Source organism: Aquarana catesbeiana, linkage group LG11 (genome assembly GCF_042186555.1).
Source record: "Aquarana catesbeiana isolate 2022-GZ linkage group LG11, ASM4218655v1, whole genome shotgun sequence".
Classification (NCBI taxonomy): Eukaryota; Metazoa; Chordata; class Amphibia; order Anura; family Ranidae; genus Aquarana; species Aquarana catesbeiana.
The window spans coordinates 283,091,792-283,116,417 of record NC_133334.1 but is presented as its reverse complement, the minus strand read 5'-3'; the positions used below and the strand labels follow the sequence as shown (position 1 = coordinate 283,116,417).

At 46.8% G+C, this 24,626-nt stretch overlaps 1 protein-coding gene across 2 annotated transcripts; it reads right to left on the bottom strand.

Annotated features, from left to right (window-relative positions):
* Positions 1 to 659: 659 nt before the first annotated feature.
* TUBB3 (tubulin beta 3 class III) lies at positions 660 to 23,922 on the bottom strand. 2 transcript variants are annotated; one of them, XR_012236653.1, is made up of 5 exons: positions 23,764 to 23,922; positions 10,225 to 10,333; positions 6,185 to 6,295; positions 1,207 to 2,730; positions 660 to 1,084 (listed from the first exon to the last, which is right to left on the bottom strand). XR_012236653.1 is itself a non-coding variant. In XM_073605969.1 (4 exons), the coding sequence occupies exons 1-4, from the start codon at positions 23,818 to 23,820 to the stop codon at positions 1,658 to 1,660; spliced, it is 1,350 nt and encodes a 449-aa protein (XP_073462070.1). In that variant the 5' UTR covers positions 23,821 to 23,922; the 3' UTR covers positions 660 to 1,657. The 2 variants fall into 2 exon arrangements, 1 of the variants encoding a protein (XP_073462070.1); XM_073605969.1 differs by having other exon boundaries at positions 660 to 2,730.
* Between the last annotated feature and the right edge of the window lie 704 nt (positions 23,923 to 24,626).

Sequence of the window (24,626 nt, the reverse complement as noted above, 5' to 3'; positions counted from 1 at the left end):
AAAAATAAATGCCAAATTTTTTACCTGCAAACCAAAGTGCATTTATTATTATTATTAAAAGTGAACTTATCTTTTAAGTCCTCAATACACCCGGAACCCTCCTCCTTTCTCCACCCTAGTCCCACCTTCTTTGGAGTAAGAAATAAAGGACATCCCACCAGAGAAGGCACATCGAGAAAATATGGGGCTCTCCATGAAAACTAAAAATACAATTTTCGTGCCCCTGGAAGACTTTCCCTCTTCCTCGGAGGCACTCGGGATTCTGATGTTTTATAAGGAGCTCTAATTTTATCCTTTGCCTCAGGTCCTCCAATACATGAGAGCAGCTCCCAATTTGGGTCGTAAAATTCAGCGTTCTGGGCAAAGTGAAAAACAAAGTTTTCCTTTCAGTAGGGCGAGGGCGGATATTTATATAGACGCACAGGGTCATGCACTTACTACAAAGCCTGCTTTGATTCTTCGTGGATCAGAGGGCCTTTCAATTAATGTTTGTAAATTGTAGTTTCTCCTCGTCTATAACAGCGGCCTCAGATCCCAGACTAGATAAACAATCGAGCATGCCGATCATCTGATATCTTACTGTACACATGTCATTAAGGAGGAACACTCAGCGGCTTGTTCAGCGTTGTAGAAAAAAAAAAGACTCCGTCACACTCACATGTTTAGACAGCAGGAAGTTTATTTGTTATTTAAAAATAAATAATCCAATAAACTTGACATAAAAAATAAGAGCACATTAAAAAAAACAAAAAAACAAAACAAAAATAAAAACAAATCAAAGATTACGAGAGAAAGATGAAGACACAGAGTAAAACCTGGGACTCTGGCGCTAGAGTTTACACAACACTTTAACTTTGTTGAGAGCCGGAGTTCAATTCTCTCCCCACGGACACAAATCCCTATTGTCATCCATGCAGTTATGAAGACACGTACACTTCACTTCAGCTCTTCCTGCTTAGAACCCATTGTCATACTATCTCTAGACTTGAAGCTTTCTGCTTTTCACTCAAAACACATTCAATTTGCCATCAGCTACTCTACACCCTTGACCCTCCTCTTAACTAATGTTGTAAGCTCTCCCTTGCTGCAGAGGCCTGCAAGGCCATGGACATCCTCTCTTAAAGTGATTTCAACCAGCCTGTCCATTAACTCAGCTTGACCATGACTTGAGCTACCACTAATGGTCAAAGAATGGCAGGCCCCAACCTGCAGAGGTCAGCTTACGGGGGCCACTATTACTGCAGAAATGTGGTGGCCTAATTTCCGTGCCCATGGCCATCCCTTAACTATGGAGAATGGACCAAGGAACAGAAAACCTTGACATGATGTCACAACAGTGAGGTTTTCACAATCTCAAGGCCTGGGGGGCCGATAAAGAAGAAATAAGTCATGTACATCGTGTCCTGCAACATTTTATGGGCCTTTGTCCACAATAAGTTCTGATCTGCCTTTGCTATTAACACACTGTGCAAAGTAAATTCTGCAGGGTTTGGCATTGGAGAGCTAAATAAATAAGGGAGATGAAAGGTAGAGGTTCTGACCCTGCCTGGGACTATAATTCTAACTCAGAAGCGATGCATGATGCAATATGAGTAGGACTCCTAAACCTGGGGGGGCACAAACAGAGGTCTCTAGCCCTGGGATGGCTTTTTTTGTTTTACTTTCCTTGAGCCTCAGATTCTTCCTCATCATCTTCATACATCTCGCCCTCCTCTTCGGCGGTGGCATCCTGGTACTGCTGGTACTCCGATACAAGGTCATTCATGTTGCTTTCGGCTTCTGTGAACTCCATTTCGTCCATACCCTCTCCGGTGTACCAATGCAAGAAAGCTTTGCGTCGGAACATGGCAGTGAACTGCTCGGAGATGCGTTTGAAAAGCTCTTGTATGGCGGTGCTGTTGCCGATGAATGTGGAGGACATCTTGAGACCACGAGGTGGAATATCACACACAGCAACTTTCACATTGTTGGGGATCCATTCTACAAAGTAGCTGCTGTTCTTGCTCTGGATGGCCAGCATCTGTTCGTCCACCTCCTTCATTGACATGCGCCCACGGAAGACAGTAGCCACTGTCAGGTACCGTCCGTGGCGGGGATCACAGGCCGCCATCATATTCTTGGCGTCAAACATTTGCTGAGTGAGTTCTGGGACAGTGAGTGCCCGGTACTGTTGGCTGCCACGGGCAGTCAGTGGGGCAAAACCTGGCATGAAGAAATGAAGACGTGGGAAGGGCACCATGTTGACAGCCAGTTTACGCAGATCGGCATTGAGTTGTCCAGGGAACCTCAGGGAAGTGGTGACCCCACTCATGGTGGCACTGACAAGGTGGTTAAGGTCTCCGTAGGTGGGAGTGGCTAGTTTAAGGGTGCGGAAGCAGATGTCATATAAAGCCTCGTTGTCGATGCAGTAGGTCTCGTCTGTATTTTCTACCAATTGATGGATAGACAATGTAGCGTTGTAGGGCTCCACTACTGTGTCGGACACCTTCGGGGAAGGCACTACGCTAAAAGTGTTCATGATGCGGTCAGGGTATTCCTCCCTGACTTTACTGATGAGCAGTGTGCCCATGCCGGAGCCGGTGCCTCCACCCAGAGAGTGCGTCAGCTGAAATCCCTGGAGACAATCACAGTTTTCACATTCCTTCCTCACAACATCTAATACAGAGTCCACCAGTTCTGCACCTTCTGTGTAGTGACCCTTCGCCCAGTTGTTACCGGCACCACTCTGTCCTGAGGAGGGAGAGAATGAGGATAAGATGAGGAATTAGAATATCTAATGAATTTGGTAATAATGGTTACATTTCTGCAAAAATGTTTAATTGTTGCAACTTTTGTGACCCTTAAAATCACTGTTTTGGTTTGGAATACTACAAATGGGAAACAAATAACATTAATATAAAAAAATATATAATTCAAAGAATGAGGTTTTTGGGATTTTAGAGATGCACATTTACAACAAGGTCATTTAGAAAAAAATATATTGATATTACAGTACATTTACAAGTGCAAACTGATTTGATCTCTACATGTTTCGCCTTGGTTACTGCTCTGAAGAAATCCTTGACGGATGAAACGCGTCAGCATGACGTCATCACGCCCAACGTAGCACTCACACGGTCCCACCCATCAGCCCTGGGTATCGGAGTCACTGATTCGCTGAGCTGCTGAAGCCTTGCCGCACGGAACCAGGAAGTGTTTGAGGAGTTACACCGCATCTAGGCGGCACGCCATAAACACCCCTCCATTCTCCACTATCCTGGCTGGCATTCGGCCATACAGACCCACGAGCTACCCTTACTTGACCAGAGGAGGATTCAGCTGTTTTGCACAACGTGAGAAGATCCGAGGATTGGAGTGTTCTGCATGCCTGCCATACACTGATGTCCATGGATTGGTGAGACTGTATCTATCCAATATCTTTTGTGACCAATGTCACCATAGTATTATCAGTGTCTCCGCTTCATGATTCAGCAAATACGCTGTGTTTATTCATCACCACCCATACAGGCACACACTCCCTCCTGTACCCACGTATAGTCTCCATACAGCTGCTGATGCATGTTACCAGCTACGGCTGAGTACTCATCTGCTAGTGCCATCATCAGCCATCCTCGTGGTTTACATTTTTAGTTACACTCCAGGTCTGTTACCGGCAGCATGCATAGCGGACTCTCATTATCCACGGCTGCATACATTTACCTCTTGGCCCCCAACATTACTTCATAGACACAATATATGAGACGGTCCTTGTCTACTTAGCCAGTTGGATGTAATTGTATGTGGTGGCCATCTGTGTGTTGTTTCTGTCCTTAGACAACGTTGTCTATTTTTATTCTTAGTGTTGGTATTTGGTTCACTTACTGTCATATTTTTTGATTTTTGTTTGGTGTATATGTGGAATTATTTTTCTATAATAAATTATATACTTTTGCTATTTTGCTGGTTCCTTGTTGAAGAATTCGTTTTCCTTCCCTCCCCTTTTTTTCTGATTTGCTGTAAATGTGCACCTCTAAAATCCCCAAAACCTCATTCCTTGAATTATAGATTTATCTACTAGGGGATGTGGTGCAGAATTTGTGCGAGATGATGATAAGTAAAACATTTCTTCTCATTAATATAAAAAACTTTTTTTAAATAATCTCTGTCCAAACTCTCTCTGTTTTTAGTTTGGCCCGGCGCCATTTTGCCTGGCATCAGACATGTGGACTGGAAAGGAGGGGAAAGTTCTTGGGAATGGGAAACAAAAATAAAAAAAGAACGAACATAAATATCTTGCCCTTTACCATCCTGCTAGAAGGTATTTTTAGTATCTCCTGGGAGTTTGTGAAATTTCCCCTTTACTTTGTTTTATTGGACCAGTAGAGACATAGACAGCAATAAAAACTCAGAAAAGGTTCTGGAACTTCCAAAAGTGAAAACAAATAAAGTATTAGTGCTGAAGGTCCACAGCTGCTTGCCGAGATCGTTTATCTGGAAGAATCCAGTCTGGTTGGGATCGGCGCTCCCCTTGGATTTCTAAAACTGTTATCTGTTTCTTAGAAATATTTCAGATAATTTTTAGATGGTCGTTCCATGAAGACCGTTCAGAACTATGACAGAGCAGGTAAGAAGAAGGCCCCTTTCACACTGGGGCGGGAGGTGTGTCGGCGGTAAAGCGTCGATATTATTAGCGGCGCTTTACCGTCGTTTTAGTGGCGGTATTCGGCCGCTAGCAGGGCAGTTTTACCCCCCCACTAGCGGCCGAGAAACGGTTAACAACCACCGCAAAGCGCCTCTGCAGAGGCGCTTTGCCGGCGGTATTGCCGCGCTGCCCCATTTACTTCAATGGGCAGGAGCGGTATACACTCCGCTCCTTCACCGCTCCGAAGATGCGGCTTGCAGGACTTTTTTTCCCATCCTGCCAGCGCACCGCTCCAGTGTGAAAGCCCTCGGGGAGACACAGCAGCGGCTGTTTTGGGTCGATTTGCAGGCGCTATTTTTAACATAATATCGCCTGCAAACCGCCCCAGTGTGAAAGGGGTCTAAGAAAAAAATAAACCTTTATGGCTCATGCTCACAGGACATTTAAAAAAAACAGCCAGGGCTGCTGTCAGGAAAAAGCAACTGTAAAAACATGCCGTTAGCTGAGTTTTTAAATAGCGTTTACGGGCATTTTTTTTGGCGTTAGAGATTTTGGGCATTTTACTTTTGACTCCTTCCTATTGGCTGCACACTTATATTAGGTAGACATAAAAGGGGGGAGGTCTTAGCACTGTGCTGACACCTGTATCTCTTCTGTGCTGGGAGCGCGCTCAGTTGCTCACCTCCAGCATAGCGACTGCATCGCCAACAGGTCACATCCAGCAATGATTGTGAGCAAATCGCACGATTGAGGTGACCCCCCTCCCCCCCCCAGGAAAGGGATGATGATGCTCAAGGGTTACAATCCTCTGGGGAAGGGGAGGGGGGCAGAAAGGGGTTAAGTCTGTTACCTTAAAAAAACTGATTGTATGATTATATAGATCGAACATTAGTACCTTAACCTGTCTTGTTATCTATAGGAGAGGGGAGGTCAGAACTTCGCTCAGTGATGTCAATGAACACGATTACAGAAGAGAGCAAAGTGATGACCTCATCAGAATACTGCTTCTCCTTCATTGTCCAATCACTAGACAGGGGCAGGTTGGTGACCAAGCTCTATTATTTTAGTGCCATAGAGAAGAATGGGGACACTAAGCTGATTGTCTGACAGGGATGACTGGATCACAAAACCGGCTGAACACTCCGGGGTAGATTTACTAAAGGCAAATAGATTGCTCATTTTGAAATGCAGTTGCTCCAGAGCTTAGTAAATGAGGTGAAGCGTCATTTTACAAAGAATACCCAATCACATGCAAGAAGAAAAAAAAAAAAAAAAACAGCATTTTTTTTTTTGGATGATGATTGGATGATGGAAGTCAGCAGAGCTTCCCCTCATTTACTAAGCTCTGGAGCAACTGAACTCGAAAAGTGCTCAGTCTGTTTTCCTTTAGTAAATCAACCCCATTGCCTTTGGCAGATGAAACTATTGAAACACATACATACATACATATATATATACATATACACAGTATACACGGTATATACACAGTTAGTTGGCTGATGTTCATTCCTAAAATCACACAGAAATAATCTGCAAAGAGAAAGAAGCAGATTTGTTTTATACCGAATATGAAGTTATCGGGTCGGAAGAGATGTCCAAAGGCTCCGGAGCGGACGCTGTCCATGGTGCCGGGTTCCAGGTCTACTAGGATGGCTCGCGGGACGTACTTGAGGGCTGGAAATACAAAGAGACAAGCGGTGAGAAATCAGAGAAGCCTCCAAGCTGGACCTCTATGACCGGCCTCAGATCTCAGTATGAAAGGTGACAAGTCCTTCCGGGAGAACCTGAACACCTCCTTCCTAGAGATGGTCCTTTAGGGGCAGCTGACATCGGGATTACACAGGAACACATGGGAGGAATAATGCATTGGTTCATTCCTTTGCACGGTGCGATTTTGTAGCCCATTCGTTTGAATGAGATGAAATCGCACTGGAATGCAGAAAAGGTAGAAGCGCATGCACGACCTCTACAAACAGATTGCTATTCCTGTAAACATTCCTCTTTGAATTACGTTGAATTTCAGCGGGTCCTGGAGGCTCCCTGTGGGACTTGTCCTCTGCTGGGGGGGGGGGGGGGGGTTGATGTTTTTCTCTTGAGTGATACTTTCTATGATTACAACGGTTGCCTGGATTATATAGCTCTGTATTCTGTGTGAGGTGTAGGGGAGTAATGTATCATCTTTTACTCTGTCAATGATCCTGTTGAAGGTCCGCAGGGGGTGTAGTACAATTTTTTGTTACCTTCTCTGTCTTTTGTAGATGGTCTTTGTTTTGCAGTTTTGTATTGAACTTTTTTTCTATGTTATTTTTGAAAACTCAACAATATATAAAAAAAAAACAAAAAAACTGCCGCACCAAATCGCTGCGGTACCTCGTGATTTGGTGTGTTTGTGATCTGTATTTGGGGTGCTGTGAACATTACATTGGCACGCGCATGCGGATTGCGAGGGGAAAGTGTTTGAAGGCGGTGTGGGAAACGTTCATAGAGCACACCTTTCCCGCACAGCATTAGGTGTGAAGTGGCCCTTAGACACTTTCATACATAAGGATCAATATTATAAAAAAGAGAACCCCCCAAATGAGTACTAAGGGACTTTTTAGGCAACTGATCAACAATTGATGAAAAAATATAAAATGTATTATATTTATGAATATATTATAACATATAATAATAATAATAATAATAATATATAAATATATAGTATAAAGAAAATCATATAACTGATATGAATCTAAACAGGCAGATCTGTTCTATGGTTTTGTCTATACCGTTTATGTAAATTCTTTTTTGGTGTTGTATGCACCTGACATTGGTAAGTTTATTGGCTTCTGTCCAAAAAAATTGGCCTGGTGTATGGGTGTGAGTTGGGGACCTTGGATTGCAGACCCCTTGGGGGTGGGTGTGTGTGGAGCGCTGCGTAGATTGATGGCGCTACATGGGGTACCTTAAATATATATAAAAAATAATAATATAGTGGATGGGCCTCTTGATGGGACGCAATGTACAGGGATGGGGACAATTGGGGGTGCTCACTCAGGTTGAACTGGATGGACTGGTGTCTTTATTCAACCTTACTAACAATGTAACTATGTAACATTCTTTATAATGATACATTTGATATTTTTTCATCAGTTGTTGATTAGTTGCCTAAAAAGTCCCTTAGAACTCGTTTGGGGGAAATCTTTTTATAATATTGTTGAAATTTGGGATGTTGGCAACGTTTGGGGTCTTCTCTCGGGTGGATCACTATAAATGAACATACATAAGGATCTTGTATGTATGGAATGTATGGAAATGGCCTCCAGCAACCTCTGCTAATGGCACCATTTATCAAACTATAACTAAAGCCTATTCTATTTTTGTTTTTTTTAGTTTTGGAGTGTGGAAGTGTTAGCACCTCTGTCGGGTTTATGTGCTTTGATATAGTGGTGGAAATGAGGAGCCCTGGATCACCTTTGCTGTGATTGGGTGTGGAATTACTGTATAGAATGTTCTCTGGTGTATAGGAGTCCTGTCTGGGATCCTGGAAATAGGTGATATAAGAGAGTGCCGGCTGGGTGGGTTGTGTCCAGACTGAGGTTGTTGGTCTATTTGGTGGTCAAACCAGAAAACGTTTTTTTGTCTTCTCTCAAATCAAACAGTCCAGATTCTTTCCAGTTCCAGCCCTGATGAAGGGGGACTCGTGGAACCCATGAATTGTGTTACTGTGACAGACCTGAACAGGACAGTCTTTTGGAGGGGGCTGTAGGGTAGCCTCTTGCCTGCTGACTATGGGCCCTGGCTTCTGGGGGAGATCCAAGAATTCAGGAAGATGTCCTGGTATATAATGCAAGATGACATTACATCATTTAACAGTCAGGGGAAGCCATGATGGTCTCTGCCAACTTTTAATTCAGTGAGAAGATGTGAGAAGAAAGCTGGGTAATGAGATTTGGACAGTCCTTCTTGAATACTGGTGCCGATCTGTCTGGGTGGGCACTGACACTTAGGCTTGTCTAGGTGACTAGCTGTTAATTAGCTTGCTGTTTATGTTCGCTGTTCATTAGATGTAATGACATTACTGTTTACAGTTTGCATTGTTTAGGATAATGTGATCAGGCTTTTGTCTGATTTTGTGTGGTATAAATTCTTTGTAAGTTTACATAAAGTCGGAGACCCCCAAAGCACATTTTACCATCTGCTATGGTCTTGCCCCAGACTTCAGGAATACTGGTCCCAGGTGGTTAAGTTTCTCCATGACTGCATGGGCTCTCCCCTATCTTTGTGCCCCCCACCAATGTCTACTCGACATCCTCTCTCTTCCCGAAGAGGAGAAATACCTCAATATATTCCTACAGGAATCTCTATTCCTAGACAGAATGCAAATCGCCCGCAGCTGGATCAAAGCAACTCCCCCCACCATCCAGCAATGGATGGGGGCAGTTAACGACACCCTTCCATACAAAAAGGTGGTGTACTTGCATAGAGGCTGCCCAGCCAATTACAACAAAATTTGGGACAGGTGGCTGGAAGACACGTCCACCTGTACAGAGTAGGACCAACCCCCAGCTGTGGCGCTGCCTTCAATGTGACCTAAGCACTTGCTTGATGCCTCCTAACCCCATGATTTATACCAAGTACAACATTATGTGCCTTCTGCATTCTATATGTCTCCGTGGTTAAGAGCTGCAGGTCACCCTCTTGGGTGGGCCTACTGGTCCCCTCATCCGGGCTCCTGGACATGCTCTAACTGCTGAGATCAGATATGTGTATCGCTTATATGAAAGTAATGTCAAGTGTGTCATCCTTTTGTTTAGTGCCTGCTGCACTTGGTACTTGATTATGTATCCTTTTTATTTTATGCTCAATAAACGTTTTTAAAAGTTTACATAAAGTCAGTTCCAGTTTGCACCTAAGCTAGTGCCGTCTAGTTCTTGGGTGCAATGCTCAGCTATAATACCAGGTTGCTGGTTCTAGAGTGGAGGAAGCTGTATCTTGGTGGAAGCCCCCAGGTGGGGCGCCAAGCGTTCCCTCACAGCTACAAATGAACCTGATCTGGACATTGTCATCTCTCTTGTTTCAACATAAGAAATTCACCCTCCATTTATCCCGATGGTCACAGGACAGAAATCAGAAGCAGAAATAGATGTGATCTCCTCCGATCTGTCCTGGGAGCGGTTCCCTCCATATTGGAGAAATATTCCCTCACTTCCCGGGAATGAAGGAAGATCCCCCAACAGAATACAGACAAATGAAAATCCGACAGGGAGGTTATCCATTTCATTCTGGATCAAAACCTAAAAAAATAAGTGTTGGTTTTGGATAGAATTTATGGTGGAACTTTAAACTGCCTTTTTGTAGTCACAGATCAGCCGTGTTCTATTCAGTAATAAAATAACACTTAGCTTGGAGGATTTGTAATTAAAGGCATCATAAACAAATCATTTCTTTCTTGATTAAAAAAATAAATGCTTTTCCTAAAGCAAACTGGCCAATCAGAAACACGGGGCTGTCTAGCCTGCTTCTGGAAATGTGAATGGCTTTATTGTTGATTGACGGAGATCAGGCTGCATTTCTCCAATGTCTCCACTAGAGGGGGCAGGCGCTGTCTGCTCAGTACTTACAGGAGGCCTCATTGTAATAGACACTAATCCTCTCCAGCTGGAGGTCGGAGTCCCCCACATAGTTCCCAGTGGGGTCAATTCCATGTTCATCGCTGATCACTTCCCAGAACTGAGGAAAGAAACAAAGAGAATTATAGATGAAAATAAGAACCTGATTATTCTGCAGGCTAGGCGTGTACAGAATGAGAATCTCCCCACAAATCATGTGTACAGTACAAATACAGAGCCCTGATTGGTCGGGACACGGCTGGTTCCTCTATGGTGACCCCCCAGGGAATTGTATTCTCATCCCATTGAAAGCAGAACTTCAACCTCTAGACTTTCCACCCCCCCTCCCCCGTTACAGACTTGTGCTGACCACCCCCCCATAGCCTGCCTGTCCTCCAATGATCAGACTTGTGCTGACCCCCCCCCCCCCCCCTCAAACAGCAGGTCACTGATCTTCCCAGTGAATGGCTGTGCAGGGGGCCGTGTCAGCACAAGTCTGCCTATTGGAGGACAGGCAGACTTGTGCTGACACGGCCCCCTGCACAGCCATTCACTGGGAAGATCAGTGACCTGCTGTTTTTCCACCCCCACCTCTCTAAGTAGTTTATGCTGCTGAGAACATAGGTCATGTGATCACATTAAAAGAAAAAAAAAAAAGAAGGTATTTATAAAGTCTTTTATATCTATACACAAATGTTTCACCTTTCATTTCCAATAAACTGAATGTGTTATAGAAGGTGAGGGTCACATAGACGTCACATCTGAGAGTTTTGTTGCTCGGGCACCCCATGGTTTCCAGTCTTCCCTGCTCACATCTCTATATAGAATCACTTAAAAGGTTAAAGAAAAATCCTATGAGCTCCCATTAACTCCAAACTTCCAGCATTTTTGGCCCCAACAGACTTTAAAAGGATCCCCTGAAAATGCATTTATCACACGTTTTGTTCCTTAGTAGCTTAAAGTAGAACTGTGAGCAAAACTTTTTTTCATTTTGGATAGGGCAATAGAGGGTTATAACCCCTGTCAGATTTTTTTCGCCATCTGTGTCCCATTGGGGAGATTTTCCTTCACTTCCTGTCCCATACACACAACAGGAAGTGGGAGGAAATCCCTGCAAATTAACAGAATGTCTTGGGGACCCCCCCTCCCCCACAGTCACCAGAACTAGTGTCCCCATTGGAAGATTTCCCCTCTATTACTTTTCTGGGGACAGCCCAATATTTGGAATTTTCTTTTACTTTCAGTGATAATGATAAACAGGAGAAATAGAAAGGGGGGGGATCTCCCTAATGGGGGCCACAGACACAAATAAACACTGACCGGGGGTCTAATCCCCTCCTTTAGTTATACTTTCGCCCCCATTCACATTGAATCCGACAGTGAAATTCTGTGACTTCATTAGAAATCACATGATTTCAAAGCCGCTGGTCAGTGCGACTTCAGGTGCCGCTCGTCTGACAATCTGTGTGATGTCTATGGAAGTCGCACCTCGAAATTGAAAAAAACGGCGCAGGAACTTTTTTTTTTTTCTAATTGGTGCGGCACCGAAAAGATCTGAAGAGTTCCATTGCTGACAATGGGGTGTGTCATGTGACTTGGAGCTGTCAAATCGCATGATAAGTTGCACCGGTGTGAGCGGGGGGGGGGGGGGGGGCCTTGTGGACGGCCTTCCCAGAAGAGGTGAAGCTGTTATAGCTGCAAAGGGCGGAGCCAACTCAATATTGAACCCTCCGGACTAAGACTGGGAGGTCATTAAAGGTCATGTGTGTAAAGGGGGGGGACCAATACTTTTGGTAATATTGTGTATGTCATGGAGGGGTTGTTTAGAGGCAGAAAGAACCCATCAGACGCCCCCAATAGCCCCCCCCCCCCCCCACATAATGCAGCGATAACAATACTTTGATCTGATCTCCCGGCAGATATAAAATACACCAATAAATGGCAGTTCTGAAATCAATAATTCACCAATAAATGGATTTTTAGATGCAAGTAGTGTGAGAACCTGAGCTGGACTTGGTATGAGCTGTTCTTGTACAGCAGAGCTCAGAGTGTTGGAAGGAGAAGCAGCACAAGGAGCTTTTCTTTGTGGATGAAGTGAGGGGGGGTTAGAACCTCTGTCAGGATTTTATTGCTGACTGCGTCCCTTTTGGGGAAATTCACCTTTCTCTGTCCCCAGGAGCATCGTCACCGAGACAGGAAGTGACAGGAACCCCGGAATGTGATGGAGAATGAACTGGAGAGATGTGATGTGAATGAGCCCCCCGGGGGGGAGGGGGGAGGGGGGATTCCTCTGTACAGATCCCACTTCCTGTTATGTCTTCATGTGAACTCAGAGGAAGAGGTAGAAAGGAATGTCCAGAAAATACAAGTTGGAAGGAGTTTATTAGAAACTGCAACAACCACACTACTACTGCGCATGCATGAGTCCCCAATGGAGTCCTGTCCCCCCCATTGACTGCTGCCCCCCCCGAGTGCTGTCCCCCTCATTGAGTGCTGTCTCCTCCCCATTGAGCGCTGCCCCCCCCACATTGAGCGCTGTCCCCCCCCATTGAGCGCTGTCCCCCTCATTGAGTGCTGTCTCCTCCCCATTGAGCGCTGTCCCCCCCATTGAGCGCTGTCCCCCCCATTGAGCGCTGTCCCCCCCCCATTGAGCGCTGTCCCCCCCCCATTGAGCGCTGTCCCACCCATTGAGTGCTGCCCCCCCATTGAGTGCTGCCCCCCCATTGAGCGCTGTTCCCCCCCACATTGAGCGCTGTCCCCCCCCACTGAGTGCTGTCCCACCCATTGAGCGCTGTCCCCCCCCATTGAGCGCTGCCCCCCCCCATTGAGTGCTGTCCCCCCCATTGAGTGCTGCCCCCCCATTGAGCGCTGTTCCCCCCCACATTGAGCGCTGTCCCCCCCATTGAGCGCTGTTCCCCCCCCACATTGAGCGCTGTCCCCCCCCACTGAGTGCTGTCCCACCCATTGAGCGCTGTCCCCCCCCATTGAGCGCTGCCCCCCCCATTGAGTGCTGCCCCCCCCATTGAGCGCTGTTCCCCCCACATTGAGCGCTGCCCCCCCATTGAGCGCTGCCCCCCCCATTGAGCGCTGCCCCCCCCATTGAGCGCTGTTCCCCCCCCCATTGAGCACTGCCCCCCCCCATTGAGCGCTGTTCCCCCCCCATTGAGCGCTGTCCTACCCATTGAGCGCTGTCCCCCCCCCATTGAGTGCTGTCCCACCCATTGAGCGCTGTCCCCCCCCCATTGAGCGCTGTCCCCCCCATTTAGTGCTGCCCCCCCATTGAGCGCTGTCCCACCCATTGAGCGCTGTCCCCCCCCATTGAGCGCTGTCCCCCCCATTTAGTGCTGCCCCCCCATTGAGTGCTGTCCCACCCATTGAGCACTGTCCCCCCCCATTGAGCGCTGTCCCCCCCATTTAGTGCTGCCCCCACATTGAGCGCTGTCCCCCCCATTGAGTGCTGTCCCCCCCCATTGAGCGCTGTCCCCCCCCATTGAGCGCTGTCCCACCCATTGAGCGCTGTCCCCCTGGAGTACCGGGTTGAAGTGTACGGAACTAGAGGTGCAACTGGGGTGACCCCCTCTCCGGAGTTGGTCCCGGGATATATTGGGGTTGATTTACTGAAGGGAAATAGACTGCGCACTTTGGAAATTGCAGTTGCCCTCTGTAAGTGCTGTTACCCCAAAGCTTAGAAAATTAGGTAAATAATCAGTTTGCAAAGAATACCCAATCAGGTGCAAGGGAAATAAAAAAAACTGCATTTTTGCTCACACATGATTGGATGATGGAAGTCAGCTGAGCTTTTGCTCATTTACTAAACTCTGGAGCAACTGCAGTCCATTTGCCTTTAGTAAATCACCCCCCATAGAGCCTAATAGACAAATCAGATCCCTCTGAGTACCAATGACTCCAGGAAGACAGAGACCGTGTAAATGGAAGTGGTGTGCTGTGTGCTGCTTTCACATGTGACTGCTGCGGACTGTCCACTATAAGTGATTAACAATGTCCTCTCACGTGACCCCGGATAATATGTCCATGTGACGTGTCACTGCCATCTTCTGAAGACCACCAGGAAAGTGTGGAAGATTTATCATCTGTGTGGACTTTCCTTTCTTTTGAATATAAAGGATAATAGCCGGGGGTGTGGTGGGAGGGGCCTCTGGTAAGGAGGTGGGCACAATATGGCGGAGGTCAAAGGCCACTAGAAGGTGAGTTGTTCTATCAAGAAGAAGCGCGGTGGGGACTTCTACCTTTTGGCACCAACATACAGCCAATCAAAAGCCCCCTTACAGGTTCACACCAAAGCATTGTTGTGGCAAAGAGTAGACATGCTGCTGCTGATCAGAAACGCCTGCGATCCCCACCGATCCCCGCAGATCCCCACCGATCCCCGCAGATCCCCACCGATCCCCGCAGATCCCCACCGATCCCCGTCGATCCCCACCGATCCCCGCCAATCCCCGCCGATCCCGGCCGATCCTCGCTGATCCCCGCCGATCCCCACCAATCCCCACTGATCCCTGCCGATCCCCACCAATCCCCGCCGATCCCCGCCGATCCCGCCGATCCCCGCTGATCCCCACCGATCCCCGCCGATCCCCGCTGATCCCTGCCGATCCCCACTGATCCCTGCCGATCCCCACTGATCCCTGCCGATCCCCACCAATCCCCACTGATCCCTGCCGATCCCCGCCGATCCCCGCTGATCCCTGCCGATCCCCACTGATCCCTGCCGATCCCCGCTGATCCCCACTGATCCCTGCCAATCCCCACTGATCCCTGCCGATCCCTGCCGATCCCCACCAATCCCCACTGATCCCTGCCGATCCCCGCCGATCCCCGCCGATCCCTGCCGATCCCCACTGATCCCTGCCGATCCCCGCTCTCCCAATAGTCAGTCTGTCCATGTGAATGAGGCCAGATAGTAAAAACTCCACCAAAGAGCCGACAACGCCAGACACCCCTCTGTGTGCCCCTCTGGAATCGGTTTCCCTTTATTACTAGAAGATTTGAATTCTCTGCTCTGGGACAAGACGGACCACCGCCGCTTCCCTCTGATTGGGGACCTTATAGGACACTGAATGGCCCCCATTGGAGAGGAGGGCGGCCCGGTTCTGGGCTCTGGTCCTAAATTAAGCCCCTCCCCCAACCCCCATAAGAAAGTAAAACTCGTTTCGAGGGGCGCACAGAGGAGGGTCTTCTGGATAATAAAGGGGTTCAGTACGGCCACAGCTATGGGCTTTGTGTCTGGAGACGACTTTCTAGGGAAAAAATGGAGGCCGCCATTGCTGGTCTCCTTGTAGAAATGCCAGTTGCCTGGCTGTCATGCAGATCCAATGGCTTCAATATTTTCTGATTTACTGAAACCTGGAAATGCCGGGTCAGAGGAGGAGCCAACAGCCGAGTCAGAGGAGGAGCCAACAGCGGGTCAGAGGAGAGAGCCAACAGCGGGTCAGAGGAGGAGCCAACCGCAGGCCAGGGAAGTAGCCAACAGCGGGTCAGAGGAGGGGCCAACAGCCGGGTCAGAGGAGGGGCCAACAGCGGGTCAGAGGAGGGGCCACTGCAGGACAGAGATGACAGTTGCTCTTTAAAAGTTATGATTTAAATCAAATCCACCCTGAGAGGGACATGAGAGATGAAGATTCTATGCGGATCAGAAGTGATCCAAATGCGTAGATTCTCATGTCATCTAATAAAACATTATTTCCAATGACGGCCATTCACATATATGCCGTGCGATTCTGATCCGGTTCAAAAAAGGATCCTGTGCAAGTTTAGTGCGGTGTGAATTTCAGCTCCATAGAATCCTATGGGATCGGACTGAAATCGCAGTCCAGTGATCACTGCAAATTTTTTTGTCTAGATTTGTTCAAAATTAAACCGCAGATGTGACCACTCCCACAATTCACATTGAAATCGCACATGGCAAGCAGAAATCGCAATGCAGATTTGCACTGTGTACATTTTCCCCTGAATTTGCAGCGTATCAGTGTGACCGGCACTCAATCACTATTGTTATATATTATTATTGTTATTTTTATTATTCTGTTTATTTGAATTGTTATATATTGTTATTATATATTCCTGCAGCCTCCATATGTGTTCTGTTCCCTGTGAATTCCTCTCTATTTATCTCATCAGACCCATCGGGGGCTCCACCTATTCTATCTACTCTACATCCATTTCTTCTAGAAGGATCCGTGAAGAGAATTCTCCTTATAGTAGATATTATTGGCCTTGCAATGGGGCAGTGAATATGTCTGTGTATCTTATTCTCTCTCTCTCTCTCTCTCTCTCTCTCTCTCCTTCTCTCTCTCTCTCTCATCTCTCTCTCTCTCTCTCTCTCTCTCTCTCACTCATCTCTCCTCTCTCTCTCTCTCTCTCTCTCTCTCTCTCTCTCTCTCTCTCTCTCTCCTCTCTCTCTCTCTCTCTCTCTCTCTCTCTCTCTCTCTCTCTCTCTCTCTCTCTCTCTCTCTCTCTCTCTCTCTCTCTCTCTCTCTCTCTCTCTCTCTCTCCTTCATAGGAAGGATTTAGGGTTCGGATCTCAGCTGTCAGCGCCTGGACCAATGAGCTGGAGGGGATTCCCTGCGGCGGCACAAAGAGGCGGGGATGTTCATGACATCATTGACCTGATATGACCCGAGTGTCTACGGTCCATGATGTCACCCCTTTGTGCTCATGCGGCTGTGGGGGTGGGGAACGTCCCGGAATGAACCTTCCAGTTTTGGCCAAACTTATCACAAGTTACATTTGTGAATCTCCAATTAAAGTGATATTACCGCCCCTCAGATTTGTAATCACTTAGTGAGGACGGAGCTTCTTTATCGTTAGTCCTGGTCTATGTTCCAGTGTAAGCCGGTGCCGTGACCTCTGCCGTGACCTCTGCCGTGACCTCTGCCCCGGGTTTCCTGTCTCAGGGTGGCCCCTTTTTCTTGCAGCATCCTATGGAGTCACCCTAAGGCCCCGTACACACGGGATGAATGTCGGGAGACAGCGGTTTGGCAACCGGCTCCCAATCAGCGCTCTCTCAGCCAATGGCGGACTGCGCTGATCGGAGTGTTCTGCGGGGGAGGGGGGTGTCCACCTGTCAGAACACAACAGCTCAGCGGGGGAGATTGCTGTACTATTTATTATTTTATTTCAGTTACTTATATAGCGCCGTCAATTTACGCTTTACATATACATTGTACATTCACATCAGTCCCCGCCCTCAAGGAGCTTACAATCTAACGACAGATCCTTAGTACAGCAGCTCTGACTGGAGCTGTCAGGTTTTTTTATTCAACCTACTGGGTTGAATGAAAAAAAATGAATAGTGTGCATCGGGCATTAGACTAGAGTTGTGTCACCCTACACTGTGCACATCAATAGAAACACACAGCCCCATAGACTAGGGTGGCACTCCCCGGCTGATCCCTCTTCTCCAACCTAACAGACTGGCTGGAGACTGGAGACTGGTGACCATTTCTTATTAACAAGACTGGAAGTTCCAAGAAGAAGCACCGAGAGAGCCGGAGCCAGCGACATTGACAGTTATAAATCTGAGATAAAAATATGTATCAGTTTAGTGAGGAATGTTTATTTTATTGTGTTCAATGTTTTCACCTAAACAATGCTGAGGATGTAATACTAATATATGTAGTTCTTCACCCCACCCCCATTACTACAAGTATGGAGACGTATTTCTATTCTTACAATCTCAGCTGATTATTTATCTACAGCGCCTTGAAAAAGTATTCATACCCCATGAAATTTCCCATATTTTGTCATGTTACAACCAAAAACGTAAATGTATTTTATTGGGATTTTATGTGATAGACCAACACAAAGTGTCACATAATTGTGAAGTGGAAGGAAAATGATAAATGATACAAATAAATATGTGAAAAGTGTGGGGGGGAGGGGCATTTGTATTCAGCCCCCTTTACTCTGATACCCCTAACTAAAATCTAGAGGAACCAATTGCCTTCAGAAGTCACCTAATTAGTAAATAGAGTCCACCTGTGTGTCATTTAATCTCAGTATAAATACAGCTGTTCTGTGGAGCCCTCAGAGGTTTGTTAGAGAACCTTAGTGAACAAACAGCATCATGAAGGCCAAGGAACACACCAGACAGGTCAGGGATAAAGTTGTGGAGAAGTATAAAGCAGGGTTAGGTTATAAAAAATCTCCCAAGCTTTGATCATCTCACGGAGCTCTGTTCAATCCATCATCGGAAAATGGAAAGAGTATGGCACAACTGCAAACCTACCAAGACATGGCCGTCCACCTAAACTGACCGGCCGGGCAAGGAGAGCATTCATCAGAGAAGAGCCAAGAGGTCCATGGTAACTCTGGAGGAGCTGCAGAGATCCACAGCTCAGGTGGGAGAATCTGTCCACAGGACAACTATTAGTCGTGTTCTCCACAAATCTGCCCTTTATGGAAGAGTGACAAGAAGAAAGACATTGGTGAAAGAAAGTCATAAGAAGTCCTGTTTGTAGTGTGTGAGAAGCCATGTGGAGGACACAGCAAACATGTGGAAGAAGGTGATCTGGTCAGAGGAGACCAAAATTCAACTTTATGGCCTAAAAGTAAAACGCTATGTGTGGGGAAAACTAACACTGCACATCACCCTGAACACACCATCCCCACCGTGAAACATGGTGGTGGCAGCTTCATGTGGTGGGGATGGTTTTCTTCAGCAGGGACAGGGAAGCTGGTCAGAGTTGATGAGAAGATGGATGGAGACAAATACAGGACAATCTTAGAAGAAAACCTGTTAGAGTCTACAAAAGACTTGAGACTGGGGCAGAGGTTCACCTTCCAGCAGGACAACGACCCGAAACATCCAGCCAGAGCTACAATGGAATGGTTTAGATCAAAGCATATTCATGTGTTAGAATGGCCCAGTCACAGTCCAGACCTAAATCACATTGAGAATCTGTGGCAAGACTTGAAAATTGCTGATCACAGACGCTCTCCATCCAATCTGACAGAGCTTGAGATATTCTACAAAGAAGAATGGGCAGAAATGTCCTCTCTAGATGTGCAAAGCTGGTAGAGACATCCCCAAAAAGACTTGTAGAGAAAGGGGGTTCTACAAAGTATTGACTCCGGGGGGCGCTATACAAAAATGTCAAGGGGTATGAATACTTTTTCAAGGCACTGTAAAATACGTAGACGAATATTACCCGTCAACTGGCTTACGCAACCTAAACTTTACAAACATTGTTGCTTTTCTTAATTTACCAATCATGAGCCGCCATCACCCAGCGACCAAACAATAGCCACAAAACTCGGGATAAGCAAATATTGTCTTAATACAAGCTGTATGTGTGTTCTTAGTTCAATCTCGGTGATCTTATTGTATTTCCTCCAGATCTGTGTAGTTATCCAGTGTGAGACTTCCTGTAATAAAGACCAATCACTGCTGCTCTCACTCCTTGTGCAGGGAGACTGGTCTTGTCTCCGCCCCTGCTGTAGTGGGTGGAGCCTGCTGAGCCCCTCCCACAGCTCCGCTCTCTCTCCTTGTGCAGGTGGACTGGTCTTGTCTCCGCCCCTGCTGTAGTGGGTGGAGCCTGCTGAGCCCCTCCCACAGCTCCGCTCTCTCTCCTTGTGCAGATGGACTGGTCTTGTCTCTGCCCCTGCTGTAGTGGGTGGAGCCTACTGAGCCCCTCCCACAGCTCCACTCTATCTCTTTGTACAGATGGACTGGTCTTGTCTCCGCCCCCTGCTGTAGTTTTCTAGAGTGGGTGGAGCCAGCTGGGCCCCTCCCACAGGCTGTGTACAGCACAGTGATGATGTCACAGCTACTTTTACAAGATCATTTCTGGGTTTGCAAAGGCATTTGATGCTCACAAGGTGGATTTATATCCTTCGCGGCTATTAAAAAAAATGTATTGGAACAAATGAAGAGTGCCCGGAGAAGCCGCTTACTGGTGGATGTCCTAATAATCAGGAACAAGAACGTTTGTCGTATAAACGATCGGGGAGTGTATTGAATGTTTATTGTAAAGTTTATATTAGATATCAATTTATATCAATTCAAAGTTCTTTAAAGGACAACAGACATCTAGCAAAGGCCTTTCCTCATTCCTCCATACCGCCCTGGCTCCGCCTTCCAGATCACTGCTGCGTCATATAATTAATCTAATAATGGTAATGTGTGGGCACAGCTGTTCCGGCACCCCTCCCCCCTTCTCCCCGGTGACAGCCCAGAGACCTGCTGCACTCATTGATTTGCCGTCCTCCAGGCTCCGGGGACCGGCTGATGACTGCAGGATGTCTGCGGGGTGATCAAAGCATCTGTCTGTCTCCCAGCAAGTGCTGTCTGGCACCAAAGATGCGTCGCTCCTCGCCGTGATGTCACACCTTAGATTAGAGAAAACTGCCAGACGATCGCTTCCCATTGAAGGGCCAATGGCAACAACGCTTTCTATTTAATATAACGCTGCATGGTGGCAAATGATCAAAAAAAAATATTCTTTATGTTCATTTTATTCTATCTCAAGCAAAATGTAAAAAAACTGACCAAGTTCTGAACTGAATACGAAAACTCTTTTAATTGATTAATAAACCAGTGATCGACCAAGACACAGAGACAATCGCTTCACTGTACAAAGGTGAAGAAACAGATATAATTTGTAATTCAATCCAATAAAAGAAATGTAACAAAATATGATTATATCACGTCTGGTGTCTGCTGCTCCCCGTTATAATCTGAAACTCTCAATTGTTAAATCAATCAAATCAATTTGTACTTTATTATCTTCATGTATGGTCACAGGCTGACCAGGATGTCATCTTTACTGTTTTTGTATTGAATAAAGAATAAAATAAAATATAAGATTACAATATGAAAAAATGTATTACATCAACAGGTGTCCGGCTATCTTATGGACCTGTGTCATGGATGGGCCTTGTGGACCTGTCACCTGGATGGGCCTTGTGGACCTGTCCCGTGGATGGGTCCTATGGAACCGTCCCGTGGATGGGTCCTATGGAACCTGTCTCGTGGATGGGTCCTATGGAACCAGTCTCGTGGATGGGTCTCATGGAACCAGTCTCGTGGATGGGTCTCATGGAACCAGTCTCGTGGATGGGTCTCATGGAACCAGTCTCGTGGATGGGTCCCATGGAACCAGTCTCGTGGATGGGTCTCATGGAACCAGTCTCGTGGAACCAGTCTCGTGGATGGGTCTCATGGAACCAGTCTCGTGGATGGGTCTCATGGAACCAGTCTCGTGGATGGGTCTCATGGAACCAGTCTCGTGGATGGGTCTCATGGAACCAGTCTCGTGGATGGGTCTCATGGAACCAGTCTCCTGAATGGGTCTCATGGACCCAGTCTCCTGGATGGGTCTCATGGACCCAGTCTCCTGGATGGGTCTCATGGACCAGTCCCGTGGATGGGTCTCATGGACCAGTCCCGTGGATGGGTCTTATAGACCAGTCCCGTGGATGGGTCTTATAGACCAGTCCCGTGGATGGGTCTTATAGACCAGTCCCATGGATGGGTCTTATGAACCTATTTGATGGATCTATCTTATGGACTTATTTTAGGGGTCGAGCTTATGGACATATCTTATGAATGTATCTTATGCAGCTATCTCATGGATCTATTTGATGGATCTATCTCATTGACCTATTTGATGGATTTATCTTATGGGCCTATTTGATGGATTTATCTCATGGACATATTTGATGGATCTATCTTATGGACATATCTTATAGATGTCTTGCAACATCAGATCTTTAGTTGGATTGAGCAAATATAGGAACCCCATTACAAATAATATGACTTTTGCACAATTATACAATTTTGAGATCTCTTTTGCAAAATATTGACATCGTTACTTGTGTCATTGAGCCACATCCTGAAATGTGAAGATACTGAAGTATTTTTTCTATATCCTGAATGAAATGCTGGTATCCCGTTGTGTTATCCAGTCTCAGTTCTTTGTCTGCAGTCGTACAAATAGAATTAAAGCCGGGATGACATCACCTTTCCACATTCTACGCTTTGAGCTTGCTGCGGCAGGATGGGAGTGGCCCTGTGCAGCTGAACAATACACGAGTGGCCGGATCCAGCGTGGCAGAGGTTAAATAATGGATGAGCTCAGCGACAGCCCCCCCCCCCCCGTCTGAAGGCGGCATGGAGATGATATCAGGGCTTTCTCTCCCCAATGTATTAGGAGAGAGCAGCAAGCAGCTGGGCTCCCTGTAGGATGGCTCCTGTCATTAGAACTCAGGCTAATCTGGGAAACGGGTACAGCCTAATCGCACCCCCCCCTCCCCCTCCCCCCCCTATCCACCATGACAATCACTGACACCTCCCTTGGCTGACTCCAAGCAGATCCCTTTAATTAAACAGGATTTACTCCCTCAGCCGCCCCTTCCCATCAAAAGCAATGAAGTCACCGCTTGCTGTTGGTTTAACCCCTTCTCTGCCTCTCTACCACCTTCTCTATGGTAGGCAGCCAACCACAACCCATGTCCGGCCCCCGATGGACTGCAAGGCCTACAATGAGGGATGGCAAGGAGGCTCCCTGATAGGACAATGGGGCTCTGTCCTGCCTGGCAGCAAAAGCATAAACGGGCAGGGCGTGCGCCCACATAAAGGAATAGCGAGGGCTGAATGAAAGGCATTCTATGAAGAATATGGTGATGCCAACATACCCGAGGTAAAAGAGGAAAAAATAATGGTGCCGGTTTTCAGGGTCTACGCAGATTCACAGCGCTGGTTCCTGTAAAAATGCCCTACCTGCTGGGCATTGTGCTCTACCTCCAGTCCCTTACCCCCCACCCCCCACCCCCACATGTGCCATGCGCCCCTCTGCCGCTGCAGTGTTCACGTCGCCCTTTGTTCCTGCGCTGCAGTGATGGGTGTGGCTCTGCAGCACTCTGCTCCAATCGTGGAGCCCACCCAGCGTCCGATCGCCGTCTGGAGACACAGACACCTGAGCTGAGCAGGTACTGCCATCCTCCACCCGGGTGTCACCGCCACCAACGCCCAACCTGCGAGGTGTGCCATCTAGAGGGGGAGGGGCTTCTGTCCGCTGCCAAGGTTATTGGATATTTAGAGGGCATTAAAATCGAAGGAAAAAAATCTTCACATATGAATATAAAAAAGACAGCTGATCCTTCCATGTATATATAACCCTGTATATATATATATAAAACCCTATGTATATATTCATATGTATGTATACAGATAGATGTCTGACCGACCCGCCCCCATATTTAGATATATATGTATCCTGGCATCATTACAATATATATATCTATATACTATGTTTAAATGTATACCCACTATTGCCATCCATCACATTATATAATAATAATAACACATATATATATCTTGTGGCATCCATTGCAGTATACACAGTACAGTATATATATATATATAAAATACACAATAATATAATTTATATAAATCCTGGCATCCATTGCAGTATATATACATAAATGTAATGCACCCCCAGTATTGCCATATACACCTTATAGTATATATAATATATAGATTGCAGGGTGTAGAGTGTGAGCTCCGTGGCCCAGGGGAAAGGTCCTTACCTTGGCCCCGATCTGGTTGCCGCACTGGCCGGCCTGGATATGGACGATCTCCCTCATTGCTGGCTCTCGGTTGGGATCGGGGATGCGGAGACTGGAGGCGGCGCTCCGCCGTCCCGCAGCTTATAAAGCGGAGGCGGTGACGTCACGGGGGACGGGAGCCAATGGCGAGACACCTGCGAAACGCCGCAACATCCCTGCAGCATCAGCACCGGGCCGGGCCGGGAGCGCGCACAACACGCCCAGGGAGGCGCGCAGCCGGTGAGCCCGATTGGTGGCGTCTTTTTTATTGCAGGGCGCGTGCTCGCGGAAGTCGGGGGCGCGCCTATAGTCAGAGGCAGACGTGGAAAGTGACTCGGCAACCTGTAGATGGGGGAGGGGAGGGGGTGACAGAGGACAGCAAGCTTTGTTCAATCATCACACACACTGTATATACATATGTCACCAATCACCGATATATAATGTCACCAATCACCGATATATATATATAATGTCACCAATCACCGATATATATATAATGTCACCAATCACCAATATATATATAATGTCACCAATCACCGATATATATATAATGTCACCAATCACCAATATATACAATGTCACCAATCACCGATATATATACAATGTCACCAATCACCGATATATACAATGTCACCAATCACCGATATATATATAATGTCACCAATCACCGATATATACAATGTCACCAATCACCGATATATACAATGTCACCAATCACCGATATATATATAATGTCACCAATCACCGATATATATATAATGTCACCAATCACCGATATATACAATGTCACCAATCACCGATATATATATAATGTCACCAATCACCGATATATATATAATGTCACC

Coding starts and splice junctions, on each gene's coding strand:
- TUBB3 (XM_073605969.1), bottom strand. CDS start 23,820: ATGAGGGAGATCGTCCATATCCAGGCCGGCCAGTGCGGCAACCAGATC. Junction 10,334..23,763: donor GCAACCAGATCGGGGCCAAG/GTAAGGACCTTT, acceptor TTCTTTCCTCAG/TTCTGGGAAGTGATCAGCGA. Junction 6,296..10,224: donor CTATTACAATGAGGCCTCCT/GTAAGTACTGAG, acceptor TTGTATTTCCAG/CCCTCAAGTACGTCCCGCGA.